Source organism: Nicotiana attenuata, chromosome 5 (assembly GCF_001879085.1).
Source record: "Nicotiana attenuata strain UT chromosome 5, NIATTr2, whole genome shotgun sequence".
Taxonomy (NCBI): Eukaryota; Viridiplantae; Streptophyta; class Magnoliopsida; order Solanales; family Solanaceae; genus Nicotiana; species Nicotiana attenuata.
In genome coordinates, this window is record NC_031993.1 from 16,991,233 (window position 1) to 17,006,426 (window position 15,194).

Below are 15,194 nucleotides of genomic sequence, written 5' to 3' on the forward strand. Positions count from 1 at the left end.
TTACATTTCTACAGATTCACCACCGTTTACATGACTTGTTTCTCCATCTGGGAGAGCAAGGTAATCAGCTACATCTAAATGCATGAAGTCTAAATTATCTTCAGAAATAAAATTTGCTTCAGCATTTTTCTCAGTCTTCTTTAGGGAGGCTTGATAAAGCTCAACCAGGTGCTTTGGCGTACGACAAGTACGTGACCAGTGCCCTTTTCCTCCACATCTATAGCATGCATTTTCTGCATTTGGTGCTTGCACCGCTTCATGCTTTTGTTCCTTCCTTTTTCACTGCTGGTGGCGAGGAGGGTTCTTTGGTGCATTATTATTACCATGATTAAAGTTTCTTCCCCGACCACGGTCATGACCACGACTGGGGCCACGACCTCTTCCGCGCTTAGCTTGGTGGAAGTTCGTCTCATTCACTTCAGGGAATGGACAAGAACCAGTAGGTCGACTTTCATGGTTTTTCATTAATAGCTCATTATGTTGCTCGGCTACAAGAAGATGTGAGATAAGTTTAGAATACTTTTTGAATCCCATCTCTCGATATTGCTGCTGCAGGAGCATATTCGAGGCATGAAAAGTGGTGAAAGTTTTCTCCAACATATCATGATTAGTAATATTATCACCACATAATTTCAATTGGGAAATAATTCCGAACATAGTAGAATTATACTCACTGATAGATTTAAAATCTTGTAGCCTTAGATGAGTCCAATCATAACGTGCCTGTGGAAGAACGACCATCTTCAGGTGGTCATATCTATCTTTCAAATTATTCCACAGTATGACTGGATCTCTAACAGTAAGATATTCCATTTTCAGGCCCTCATCAAGGTGATGGCGTAGGAATATCATTGCTTTGGCACGGTCTTGGTTTGATGCCTGATTTTTGTCTTTGATGGTGTCTGCCAGACCCATCGCATCAAGATGAATTTCAGCATCAAGCACCCAAGACATGTAGCTTTTGCCCGATATATCCAGGGCTACAAATTCAAGTTTAGAAAGATTTGACATTATATAGAAAAAGAAAGTTCGTACCTCAGATACTTTCAAAGTATTTGCTCGAGATGGCAGAGTCTCGTGCTGATAACGTGTTATAAAATAAAGACTGTAAAGTAAAGACAAGTATAGAGAGAAACTGATATATTATTTGAATTCTGCTACTGCAAGCTGTACTGCAAGCTGCTGTGTAAGCTGCTACAAGCTGCTGTGTAAGCTTCTACTGTAAGCTGCTGTGTAAGCTGCTACGGGCTGCTGTGTAAGTTGCTACTGTACCAGATATGGATAATCTTATACTGAGACTAATGTTTATCCATAACCGGGTATCGAAAGGATAAGCTCATTATACCAGATATGGATAATCTTCTACCGGGGGTAATGTTTATCCACAACCGGGTATCGAAATGATAAGCTTATTATACCCGATATAGATAATCTTCTACCGGGGGTAATGTTTATCCATAACCGGGTACCAAAGTGATAAGCTTCTTCAGGAGACTCATTTCCAGTAGAGTACTCAATAGATAAACATATTAACGGCGGAGTCCCATATGGATAAACTTCTTCAGGAAGCTTATTTACAACGGAGTGCTAAATGAACATCCACAATATAATATATTTATAACATTATTCAGTATCTCACTCAAAAAGAACTTTTTGTTGAATATTTTCTGTGATAAATGTGACGTCAGAAAAATCAAATTGTCATACAAAATAAAAACTAACGAATTAAATAATTTAAGGAAAAAGTGCAGATTGTGACTGGTCAATTATTTTTTGCTTCATTTTTTATACATATCTGGAAACAAACATTACACATCATATACTTGATATTATCTCTTGGACATGAAAATTCCTAAAGAAATTAAACATAATTTTAGCAATTTGAAAGGCCAAAAACATTTGGATAGTGTAAGGGCCCACCCTTTAACATACGTAAATAGACATATTAATAGTTATCTATATAAACTTGGACAAAATTCACTAGATTCCCAACAAACATGAACCTTTTTGCTTTTTTAGTTGAATTATTAGAAGAATCTTTATCTAAAAATACAACATTGACACCTGAAACCTTTTCTTGATTTTCAGTTGAAACATTTTATCTGTGAGGATTCATATAGTCGACCTCACATAGTCTGCTTCGACTTTCTTGAAATTGAGACGTAATTATTATTATATTTATTTTTCTGTGAATTTGAGATTAAATAGCAACAAAAAAAAAGGTAAATAAATGGAGTTGATTTTGCAAGAAGATGATGGTATTTTAGTGCCACCCACAAATTTTTCAGTAGTGGAAGATAACTGCATTTACAGAAGTGGCTTCCCTCAGCCTTCCAATTTCCCATTTTTGCAGTCACTCAATCTGAGCTCTATCATGTTAGTCTCTCATTTTATGTTCTATTTTTAGCTAGTTGAGATTCTTATTATTTCAGTAGGAAACATAAGAGAACTTCTAGTATTTTTCTTTTTTCTTTTTATTTTATATTATGTTGACCTGAGATAATTTAAATAAAAATAAGGTCACTGAAGATTCATATAGCCGACTCTAACTTGTTTGGAATTGCAGCGTAGTATTGTTGTTGTTGAGCTTATGTTCTGTGCAGTGACACTGAAAAATTTTTTTACACTGTCAGTTTAAGTTGACCTATAACAATAGCCAACTTTCTGTATCAAGTCTAATGTTTTAACTTAGTGGTTAAATTTCACTCATTCTGCAAATGTATATAAGTTAATATCCCAAGAGGAAGAAAGGAAAAAAGGGAATATTAATTTGTCATTATTTTTTTTCAAGATTCTCTGAGTTTGTTCTTCTCATTGTGGGGAATTGAGGATTGATTTTTTATTTATTTATTTATTGTCTGCAGATGTTTGTGTCCAGAGCCTTATCCTGAAGAGAATTTGGAGTTTCTTCGATTTAACAAAATAAAGCTTTTCCAATTTGGAATGGATGGCACTAAGGTAGTTCATTTTTCTTCAATCCTTTTTCTCTTTTATTTGTAAAACTTTTTCTATAAACAATTAACTCAGGTTTTTGTCTTTTAATCTTATATCACCGTGGATTGTTCAGTAGAATTTATTCCTATGTCTAGATATTGTTTTATGAATGATTATACATTTCACATATAACCAAAACTATATGTGAATGCTTCTTTGTTTTCTCACAGAATATTTCACCTTTTCTTGTTCCTTTTCTGTTTGAGGCAGATTAGCAAATAATTTGCAAATTTTAGGTACTATATTGGGTTTTATCAAGTCTCCCTATGTGAGATTTGCAAGCATAGTCAAACATCCTTATAACAATGTATTTGTCTGGAAATTTTTTGGCTGCTATAACGAAATGTTGTTGTAGAGACCATATAATTTAACATAACATGAAAAACCGGTTCCAAAGAACACTTGGTCGTTATAGAAATGCTGTTATACAAGATAGTTGTTATAGAAAGGTCTGACTGTATAGCAGATTCCAAGGTTGGTATAGAGGAGGAAAGTTACAGTAGGTTAATGAGTATAGTAAAATATTCTAATTATGAAGAACCCTATAAAGATACGAATTAATATAGCCTACTCCAACTATCTTGGGATTGAGAGTAGTTGACTGATAGATGTTTGGCCTCGATAATCCGGCTTCTGATTATGATATGATGGTAATGGGAGAAATGGTGGTAACTGAAATGGTATAAATTAGTTACCTCAATCAGTTTTTTCCCTTTCAGGAGGCATCAGCTATGTCCAGGAGTGCTATAACAGAGGCTTTGAAAGTGCTAACAGGTATACAATCTCTAGCATTCTCACTATCATGTGTTTTAGGCCTATACTACCATTATACGAATGTTGACATTCTTTTCTTTTTGTCTTTAGATGTCAGAAATCATCCAGTTCTTATCCACTGCAAGCGCGGAAAGGTGCATTAACTTGATTTGTTTTAACTCGGGCAGCTCTTAGATGTGCATTTTTTCTGAAGTTTTTGGTTTTGTTGTCTATGCTTATCTGTTTTGGTACCTTTATATTTTATTCAATTTGTGCCTGCTGATTTGCTACTAAAATCCTCATATTTTTTGCTGCAAAATGTTGAACTTATATTCCAGTAGGTGTTCACTTGTCTCCCTCGAGTTTCATTTGAATTTGTACCGATTTGATTGTCTGATTTGTTCGCAAAACTGAAGTATTATTCCCTTTTGTTCTCTATTTCTAGCATCCTATTATCCAGCTTTCTGTATCTGGTGGAGCTTGAAACATTTGGTTTCTCTTTACAGTCTGGATTGCTTGGCTTTTAGTAAAATACAGCCCGGTACACAAAGCATCCTGGTGCACAATGTGCTCAGTGTAACAACCTTAATAGTTGAACTTAATTTTTGCCTTGGGCCCTCTGCGATTTTGACATTTCTACTTCAATTTCCCATCTCTGTGCTATGGTTATAATACATACTTCATTTACTCCTGCAGCATCGAACTGGTTGCATTGTCGGTTGCCTAAGGAAATGGCAGAGTTGGTGTTTGTCTTCTGTGATGGAGGAGTACAAGCATTTTGCAGGCACAAAGTGGAGAGAAACAGACCTGAAATTTCTTGAGACTTATGATGTTTCATGCATAAGGCATTGCCTCGAGAGCATTATCTACACGTGCCATGGTTCAACGAAAAGGCGATTACTATATAGAGAAGAAATTCTGCAGAAGCCTCAGATGACTTCTGTTCTATAGAGCGATTATCCATCCTGACTTTTTGCAGGGATTGGATATTCTTTCGTTAATTCAATTACAAAAATCCATTCCAGGTGCCATCTAAGTGAAAAGTTCTGTTAGGTTCTCAGTAGCAGTCGACAACTGTTACCTTTTTTACTTCACCATTAGTCGTTGTAGCCTTAAGCTTCTTTGGTGTTTTTATAACTAGTTCAGATCCATCTATACTCTACTTTGCTTCTCAAATGCCTTAATTCACTACCTATTCTTCCTTCTATTTTTTCTGCACAAGAAAAAAACTTATCACTTTATCGACTTCTTTTTCTCTTCTTTAATTACCCTCAAAGTTATCAACTAGTACTAGCTAGTTGGTCAAGTATGGTAATACAACAGAAAGAACAACAACAACCCAGTTGAATACCACAAGTGAGGTGCGGGGAGGGTAGTGTGTACGCAGACTTTACCCCAACTCTAGGAAGGTAGAGAGGCTGTTTGCGATAGACCCTCAACTCAAGAAAGAGAAAAGAAACAATAGAAACAAGTAATATCAAAAGAAATGATAGAAAAACTGAAGCTTCAAGAGTTTCTTCTTGTGACCTAACACCACTTGCTGCAAGATTACTTTAAAAGTGCAAATACTATTGTGCAAAGACCCGAAAAATTTGGATGGCAAAGTAAAAATTCTTTGATATAGCCACTAATTCAAGAACCAGTTCTCAAACTCACTTCACAAGGACTTCAGTATACCTAGTTTAAAATGGATGCCCCCTAAAGTACAAGAGAACAATCTTTCGAGTCCAACATATCGGGCCAATGAATTGGAACCAGATCAGTAAATCATAAGTAGATGTCTTTTTCAGGTCTTAATCTTGCAAATGGACAACAGTCTGCATAGTATTTGCGATACCAAGTTGTGCAAATTGACACATCCTATGATGCAACTAGTAGATAAAATTTAAAGATATAAGTCAGACAACAAAAGCAACATTTTAATAGGAGTTGAACCTGCGACATTGAATTGATATCTGATGCGATGCTGGGATGGCAGTTTTTCAGTATAGCCTTAATTCCATGAGCAAGCATGCTTTCTTTCTGCCAATGTTTGAGCTGTTGCTTTCCCATCCTTAATGCTTTGCTGATATTAAGTTCAGTCGGTTGCCAATATCCAGAGTTTGAACTAACTGGACATGACATATGCATTTAGTTTGTTTCTGTAATTGGTTTTCTTTACTGAGTCGATACATCATGTCTTTAGCTTATGCTTTGGCGCTATTTGTCTTATTGTCCGGCCACGGAGAAGGCTACTGCATTAAGGTAGCTTTTTTACCTTGCAGCATCATTACTATACTTGCTAATATTGTTTTGTTGGAGAAAAACAGTTCATACGTGTATGTGTTAAAATCTAGGATACTGCTATATTTACATTTATTGGCAGATTGCTACAGATTATACCTCAACCCCTAATGGAAGGATATGGATATGTTGGAAACAACAACATGTGATGATCAATTTCCAGATCTCAGAGCCTCAGTTAGTTCATTGCTATGTTCGAGATAGAGGATCACAGTTTGTTTGTCATGCTACCTTTACTTATGGTTACAATACTTAATCTATTTGGGGACTTAATCTTTGAAGGGGAGCCTTGGTGGCGTAGCTGGAAAGTTGTTGTCATGTGACCAGGAGCTCACGGGTTCGAGCCGTGGAAACAGCCTCTTGCAGAAATGCAGGGTAAGGTTGTGTACAATAGGCCCTTATGGTACAGCCCTTCCCCGGACCCTGCGCATAGCAGGAGCTTAGTGAACCGGGCTGCCCTTTTGAGTAACTGTCCCTAAATAATTGGGGACAGTCAATCACTCCCAAGACCTTTCAGATTACTAACTGTCCTACTGCAGCAAGAGTCCTCTAAGGAGGCCACTCAATCTATTAGACTCTTAGATCAAGCAATTATAGGATGGCATTACATACCATGCATAGCATTTCATTTACATATTTAATTAAATAATATGACAAGAAACCTAATTAAAACAACCCTTCGGAATCAGGCTTGTGACTTTACTTACAAATAATAACCTTGAATTCAGAATTCCCCATCTCCTCAATTTGTGTTTCTTTAATTTTGAGGGCAGCATTTACTGCGGAGTCACAACATGATCTTACCTCAATAAGTTGCATTGAGCAACTACTCCCAAAACTATAAGGAATTTCCTCTAGTTTCCAACACCCGTGCACCAGTACTTGCTCTAGGTTGGGATACGAGTCATCAGAGGCAGTCCATTCCGAGAGTCCTAGTTTCTTTAATTTCAAAACTTTAAGGTTAGAAAACTCTCCGTCCTTAAGGTGTTGATATTTCATCCGGAAGGTGCTAAGATATATATGCGTCCAGAGCGACCTTTGGAAGATGGAAGTATATAAACACTGGTTCAAGAAGGAGATACATAATTAAATTGATATCTAATAAACAACAAAATGCAAGGAAGGGTCGGACCACAATGGTCACATGGCAACAACTTTACCAGTTACGCCAAGTCTCTCCTTCAAAAGGCTAGATACATAATTAAATTGATTTCACTTACAGCCGGTCATTTATCCTCAGCAAAAAGTTGCCAACTTTAGCTTTCCTCAAGCTAAATTCATGTATTACATCATGAATATAGACAGCTTTAAGCTCCCCTGAGGAATTTATATTAGCCACCATCACTAGGTTGCTCCTAATTAAATCCATCAAATAATCCATTGCAACCATCTCTAAGCTCTTCAATGTAGTACTACTAGCTTCAACAAAATTTTCTGCGATCCATAGTCGTATCAATTTTTGAACAGGAACTTTCTCACCCTCTAGAAATGAACCAAAGTAGAGAAAACAATTCTGCAAATGAACGGGTAAGTGTTGATAACTCGATTCAACTATATCCATACAACCTTGCATTTTTAACTTCAAACGTTCCCTTACTTGTTGCCAATGAATTACTTCCTTATCATTATTTGCAAGAACACCAGCTACCAATACAATTGCAAGTGGTAATCCTCCACACTTTGTCGCGATTTGCTTACCTATATCCTCGAGTTGTTGAGGATAATAATTGTCTTCTTTGAATACCTTCTCCTTCAGTAGCATCCAACTTTCTTCTTCTGTGAACAAGCGAAGATGATGAGGACTCGAATTGATCATGGCATACGTGGCAATTGATTCAAGTCTAGTTGTCAAAATAATTCTACTTCCTTTATTATCATCGGGAAACGGTCTCTCTATATCATCCCATGCATTAGGACTCCACACATCATCCTCTACAATAAGGTACCTCTTTCCCTTCAAATATCTATAAAGCTTCTCAGCTAACTCATCATCACTTTTTTCTTTAATAAAATCATCAATCTCACAAATATGACCTAATAATTCAAACAAGAGAGCTCTATTATTATAAGATTGGGAAGAACAACACCACAAGCGAATATCGAAGCGATTGGAAATTGCTTCATGATCATAAAATTTCTTAGCCAAAGTTGTTTTTCCGAGTCCTAGCATTCCAAATATTGAGATCACATCTAATTGCCGATGTCCTCTCACAAGTTGCTCTATAAGCATTTCAGTTTCTTCATTAAAACCAACCATCACGTCCGTTGCTTTAATTTGATGAAGTTTGATGTGCTTTCTGAACAAAATGGAAGGTAGAATGAAAAGGCTCCAATTTGTTTCTTGTTTTCTTGTTATGAAAAGTCTTAACACTTTTGCCTGGAAACTACAAGGAAAAGCATGGGTTGGTAAGAAGAAAGTAAAGATAAGTCACGAGTGAGATACTTAATAGATACTGTCCAACCTTTCAACATTGTGTTGAAATGTCACATTGTCTTCTATTTGCCATTTTTTTTTGTTGATAATTTAATACCAAGGTGAAATTTTGATTGAACTAAAAAGATAAACTTATCAAATTTCGTTGTAATTTCTCAACAAATGTCTTTCTCAACCATCCCATGGGGGAACGAGCCAGAGAGCAGTGACGGGCCATAATTTAACCCACATCTATCTATATTTATTTATATTTATACTAAATTAAAAGTCGGAAACTGTTAAGTTATAATTTAAATTAGTAAATGGCCTTTCTAAATAATTAATACAATTTTCAACTTGAAATTAATTAATTGGTGTCGATTAGTTCAGAGGTATTATCACTTTTAGCCTGCGCCAGAAACTATTTATATCTGGTAGCCGAAAAAATGTATAAAATCTGTATAATTTTTGTATATAATATACATAATGTATATATATACAAAAAATATACAAATTTTATATATTTTTTTCGACTATTATTTTATAACGGTATATTTTTTCATTAGTTTATAATTGATATAACTCCACATAGCTAAACAAAGTGACGCTTCAAAGGCCAAACTTTAAAAGCCACCGTTCGGATAATTGGCTTCTTGTGTAAGGTTCCTATTTCTAGTAAATAAATAAAAAAGACAAATGAATTGCTTTTGAAGGCGACTCGCATATTGTTTAAGGAACAATTCTCCTTTATGGTCGAAGATTTAGGTATGGTATTTTATATTGACATGTACACAAACTTAAGTTATTGATGGCTTTCATTGTTTAAAGAAGCAAATCATCGCAAAGACATTAAAATAATATTCTAAAAGGAGCAAAGAGGTTTTCATGAATGTTTATCATAATATGCCGAAGCAATGGTGACGCGAGGCCAATGGCGGCTCGATGAATTTTGTGGCCTAATGCCAAACTTTATGAGAGGCCTTAACTTTTTAAATTTTCTTATTATTTATTTTAAGTCTATTTTTTATTTTTTTAGCTTTTCTTAGATACAAAGTGTATTTGTTAAAGAAAGAAATCAAACATTTTCACTTTACAAAACCCTTTTTTAAGTATACATAGTCTATTAAGTATAACAAAAAATGGAACCCACCAAATATGTGACCTAAAACGGTTGTTTTACTTGCTTTATGGAAGGGACGCCCTGCGTGAGGCAATGGAATTTTCAAGGTGTCAATTGTAACATAGAGAATTATGAAGGTGAGATGCATTTAAAAAGTTTTTTTCTGCTTCATGAAAGAAAAAGAGTTACTAATTTGTTTAATTATCAATAATATTTTAGATATTGCTTAAAACTTGATAATTGTGATACGGATAATGATGAATCCATTTAATACTTTTTGATGATGCAAAATATTTAGTACTAGATTATAATGTCAAAGAGTATATTCAATCAATTTCTGAGAAGATAGAACAATATTTATTTAAAATTTTAGTATATTAATAGTTTCAAACAATGTTTTAAAAGGCGGGTGCATGAGGCGAGGCATTTTACTTCTGACGAGGCGAGGCGTAAGCCCTGAGACATGGGGCGTAAGTCCCACGGATCTTTAAATTTTACTGATTTCAAGAATTTTAAGATAGTATAAAATGAAAAAAAATTATAAAAATTACATTAAAATCACAAAATTATAACAAATAATCTGTTTAAAATATTTATAAATTATAATTCAACTATGAATAATACAAAAAGTATGACATATATCATAATATGCAAATTAGCTGCAACGTCGTTACAACTCAAACATCAAAAGTCATGTATTTGATACAAAATCTTATATGTATCTCTTAAGGAGTAATGAATCTTGAAAGAATTTCGATATTATAATTTGATATTTTTCTTATATTACTCCATTTATTTAATATGCTTTCTATTTGAAAGAGAATTTATATAAAAATATAATCCATAATTTAAATATGATTCTCTAGCATCATTTATTTTTAAGTTTCAACAAGTTAATAAAGTGACACATAATTTACCATACAATACCATGATTACTAATTACTTGTAAATGGTTACTAGCTAATATTGAGCTATTAAATTAATAAGTATTGTATCTCGTAAACGTGAAAAAAAAAATTAGAAAAATAATTATAAAAAATTGCGGACTATTATATAGTAAAGACATAACAAAATTTAATAAATAAATACCTTTTAAATGAAAGATTTATTTAAAATTAACTATCATAGCAGTGGGGTTACACCAAGGCTCTGCGCTTAGTCCGTTCTTATTCGCCCTGGTGATGGATGCATTGACAAACCATATTCAAGGGGAGGTGCCATGGTGCATGCTATTTGCCGATGACATAGTTCTGATTGATGAGTCACGAGCCGGTGTTAACGAGAGACTAGAAGTTTGGAGACAGACTCTTGAGTCTAAAGGCTTCAAGCTGAGCAGAACAAAGACGGAATACTTGGAGTGTAAGTTCAGCACTGAGCCGGAGGAAGTGGGCGTGAATGTGAGGCTTGAATCACAGGTTATTCCTAGTAGAGGCAGCTTCAAGTACCTTGGGTCGGTTATCCACGGGGGAGGGGAGATCAATGAGGATGTCGCACACCGTATTGGGGTATGTTGGATGAAGTGGAGGTTAGCATCCGGAGTTTTGTGTGACAAGAGAGTGCCAACGATACTCAAGGTTAAGTTCTAAAAGCGGTGGTTAGACCGGCCATGATGTATGGGGCTGAGTGTTGGCCTGTTAAGAACTCACATATCCAAAAGATGAAAGTAGCAGAAATGAGGATGTTGAGGTGGATGTGCGGGCGCACTAGGATGGACAAGATTAGAAATGATGATATCCGGGAGAAGGTGCACGTGGCTCCCATTGATGACAAGATGCGGGAAGCGAGACTCAGATGGTTTGGACATGTACAGAGGAGAAGCCCAGATGCTCCAGTAAGGAGGTGTGAGCGACTGGTTGTGGTGGGCACGAGAAGAGGTAGAGGGCGGCCTAAAAAGTATTGGGGAGAAGTGATCAGGCAGGATATGGCGAGTCTTCAGATTTCCGAGGACATGACACTTGATAGGAAGTTGTGGAGGTCAAGTATTACGGTTGTAGGCTAGGAGGTAGTTGAGTATTGCGTTACCTTGTACTGTTGTGAGCCTAGTCTGGTAGGGTTTTTGTCTGAGATAGCTAGGGGCATTGTCGTGTCTTACTATTTTCTCTTTTCGGTGCAGGACCTATTTACTAGCCATCATTTTTGTTTTTGTTTTGCATTTTTCCTTCTGCATTTTATGTTCCTATTTTTCCTATGATCTCTGTGGTGAAACTAACATTCCCCCCTTTTTGTTTTTCTTCTTATCTTGAGCCGAGGGTCTTCCGAAAACAGCCTCCCTACTCCTTCGGGGTAGGGGTAAGGTCTGCGTACATACTACCCTCCCCAGACCCCACTTGTGGGATTTTACTGGGTTGTTGTTGTTGTTGTAACTATCATAATAGTCTTAGTGGATAACGTGCAATAATTTTTATTTTAATTATGACATAAAATACTCTCACCTTAATGACTTATGATTAAGAAAAAAGTAATTTTGAATAGTCAACGATTTATTAAGCAAATTTGAGTATTTACAAGGTTAGTTACTTAGAATTGCATAAAGTTCTATTAGGCGAGCCCAGTACGCTGGGCGTTGGGCGTGTCCGAGGCGTAAGCCCTGATGGCCGAGGCATAAGTCCCACGGTACTAAGCCCCACACATAAGCCCAGGGGCGTTTTACAAGTGCTCCGCCCCGGAGCGAGTCCCGGGCGAGTCCCAATTCTGCCGTTTAAAACAGAGGTTTCAAATTACTTTTATCAAAGGAAGACAAATTGATCAATAAGTTTCTTTTAAAATATAAGAATATTTTTAAAGATGCCCCCTCAAATTTGACTTAATTTATAACCCTAATCTTTCCTGTGATTGACGATATTATGTTTATCGTCCTTTATTTTTAGTTTCTTTGTAATAACTTTTTTTAACCTAATTATCATAAATTATAAAAATTATGATATTAAAAAAACTTTTTCTGAAACATTAAATTTGAAAAAGACACAATCATTAACAACACAAGAATCAGGATAATAATGGGTTCATTTTAACTGGAGTAAGCAAAAGAATCTTTTTGTTGAAGAATGAAGGTGAACGCATATAAGTGGATTATTGGTTCTGGAAAACATAAACAATAGCAATTCAATAGTGGTCAAAGTTGGTAGGAGGTGATAGATATTCCGAGGAGTTAGTTAAAATGTGCGTAGGCCGGCCCAGATACTACATGAGTTATTAAAAAAATAGTGGTCAACTCTAGCAAATACAATAGCGAACCTATTATAACTGGTAAACAGAGTTGCCTATATATAAGAAATAGACTGGGTGAAGCTTGAATTGCCTCGCGCTGGCCGGAGATAACATTGTCAGAGAACATAAAAGCCACAACGATGATGGCAGTGATGATAGAGATAAAACTTAACCATGACCAGAATAATCAGATCAGTGATGGTTGGCTGACCATCGAATTTTCATATAAGATATCTGCATAATTAATTAAATAAAAAATAATTAAAAGGCTAATTTGTCAATTCATAATTTTAACACTAAAGATAAATAAGTTGAAAGAATTATTATACAATTTTTTTAAATAAGACAGATAAGTGTAATATTATAAACTACAAGGGATATTTAGCGTCACAGGGGCAATTTTAATTAGTCAGCCCAAAGTCACACCCGCGCGGCTGTCAAGTTGCGCACTTGACTCAATCTTCCCAATACTTAACCAAATGTAAACTTAGAATTATTTTAGGCAGCAAAGTAAAGAGAACACAATCAACTATGGAAAAATCCTAACATTTTATTAATTCAAAAACTTATAAAGGGAACCCTCATTTGGCTATGAACACAAGTCGTTCACGGCCCACTTTGTCTAGCCAAGATCACAAGTTGATCTTGCACACTAAGATTTGCTCATTGCGAAGCCTTATGAAACACTTTGAAACCCTCACGTTTCACTCTTGAATTTCACACGAAATTCTCTACTTGAATCTGACTAAGACCAAAGGCACCTATTTATAGCACATAGGCAACCTTTGGCACTTGACAACACATTGACACTTGTTACCTACAGCTTTTACTACTTTGCGGGCTAATGCTAAATATGTTCCTATCTTGTAGCTGACATTCCCAATTATATAGGAATTGATCTACACGAAATGATAGTGGATACAAGCATAAAGCAATCATGGGTACAAGTTATTACAAAAAGGTAACCGACCACTACTTTGGCATGTGCACTGCATGTGCGCTTTTGCTGGCCAGCTGTTGTACGCCCAAGGCTGGCATTGCGCCCAGCCTTGGCTACTTTTGACATTTCTCCGCACCAATGCCTTGCCCGCAACCTGCCGCCCATGACTTTGACGCACACGCTCGATGCCACTGCTGCCCACACATGCCTTGGTCGAGTTTCTGCCTTGTCCATATTACCCTTATTTCACCCGTTTCATTGCTTGTGTTTTTCTTCACATAGCTATGTCTTAGATATCTAAACCCTTTGCCATCATCCCACACTATTTTGCCTTAGCTAAGGCCACACTTGGCATTGCCACAACCCCAAGTGCCCGTGCCATTGACTTTGGCATACATGCCATGCCATGCCGCCCTAACTTGCCCACACTTCCTTGTTAAGACTTTGCCATGCATGTCCTACCTGCCCCAAGACCTTGGCTAATACTTGCCCATAACAGTCCACATGACAATATCTTGCCCATTTCCCTCATAATCCCGCACATAGGCTAATAGCAAGGCCATCACGCCCAATCCTTGCAACAACCGCGCCACGCCCGATGTCAAAGAGTCAGGCCCTTAACAAACCACTCGCACCGTTTGAAATCGACTTCCTCGTCGAGCCTACTCAGTTTATCAGCCCACACGGGATTTAATTTCACAACATTATCTCTTCTAATCGGGTTGGGTTAGTTCACATGGGCTACGCATGACCCAGGTCCAACCAACATCTATAGTTACATTTTCTTGTATTACGTTTGTATTTTTATTTTTTCATCTTTGGCGCTTTTCTTTAGTTAAATCCCAAGCTTTAATTTTTCTTTGTGCGACTTTTGGCACTTTTTTTTTTTGTTGCACTTTTTGCTTTATACTACTCTGAAATTGATTAATATAAGAGCCTGTTTGGCAAGCTTCTGAGAGGCATTCAAAAAAGTATTTTTTAAAAATTTAAGTTGTTTGGCTAAGACGGAGAAGTACTTTTGCCTAGCAGCAGAAGCAGTTTTTCTACTTTCGGGAAGAAGTAGAAAATTCTTGCTTCTTCTAAGAAGTAGAAGTAGAAGCAGAAAATTAATTTATTCAAGAAAAAACTATTCTCACTATAAATTTATATTTTTATAACCCTTACTGATTTAAGTTTTTTTTTTTAATTTTTTTTTAGTTTTTACCATTCTTTTAAATTTAAAGATATCATATACATGAATCATACTGTAACTATCCAAATTCTTTATTGACTTTTCTTGTGTTTGATTTTTTCTTTGTGTAATGTCTCGTAACATTCCAAATTATCTTCTTTTTTTTCATACTAAAGCAAATTATCTACATACTTCTTTGGATTATCAATTCTCTTCTTACAAATAATTATTTATAGTTTTTTTCTCTTATAAGCTATTAATTTCCGAATCTTTAAAATAATTATCAAAACTAATTTGTAAAAAGTACCTACAA

General features: G+C 35.9%; 3 protein-coding genes across 3 annotated transcripts; 1 reads left to right on the top strand and 2 right to left on the bottom strand.

Annotated features, from left to right (window-relative positions):
- LOC109226020 lies at positions 1 to 915 on the bottom strand. Its single transcript, XM_019390825.1, has 2 exons — positions 324 to 915; positions 1 to 233 (listed from the first exon to the last, which is right to left on the bottom strand). The coding sequence occupies exons 1-2, from the start codon at positions 913 to 915 to the stop codon at positions 1 to 3; spliced, it is 825 nt and encodes a 274-aa protein (XP_019246370.1).
- On the top strand, positions 1,987 to 4,938 carry LOC109225417 (probable tyrosine-protein phosphatase At1g05000). The gene is made up of 5 exons (XM_019390065.1): positions 1,987 to 2,376; positions 2,865 to 2,958; positions 3,714 to 3,768; positions 3,859 to 3,902; positions 4,444 to 4,938. Exons 1-5 carry the CDS (start codon positions 2,231 to 2,233, stop codon positions 4,696 to 4,698), a joined length of 594 nt encoding a protein of 197 aa, XP_019245610.1. The 5' UTR covers positions 1,987 to 2,230; the 3' UTR covers positions 4,699 to 4,938.
- LOC109225418 (putative late blight resistance protein homolog R1B-14) lies at positions 6,450 to 8,431 on the bottom strand. Its single transcript, XM_019390066.1, has 2 exons — positions 7,251 to 8,431; positions 6,450 to 7,092 (listed from the first exon to the last, which is right to left on the bottom strand). The coding sequence occupies exons 1-2, from the start codon at positions 8,285 to 8,287 to the stop codon at positions 7,026 to 7,028; spliced, it is 1,104 nt and encodes a 367-aa protein (XP_019245611.1). The 5' UTR covers positions 8,288 to 8,431; the 3' UTR covers positions 6,450 to 7,025.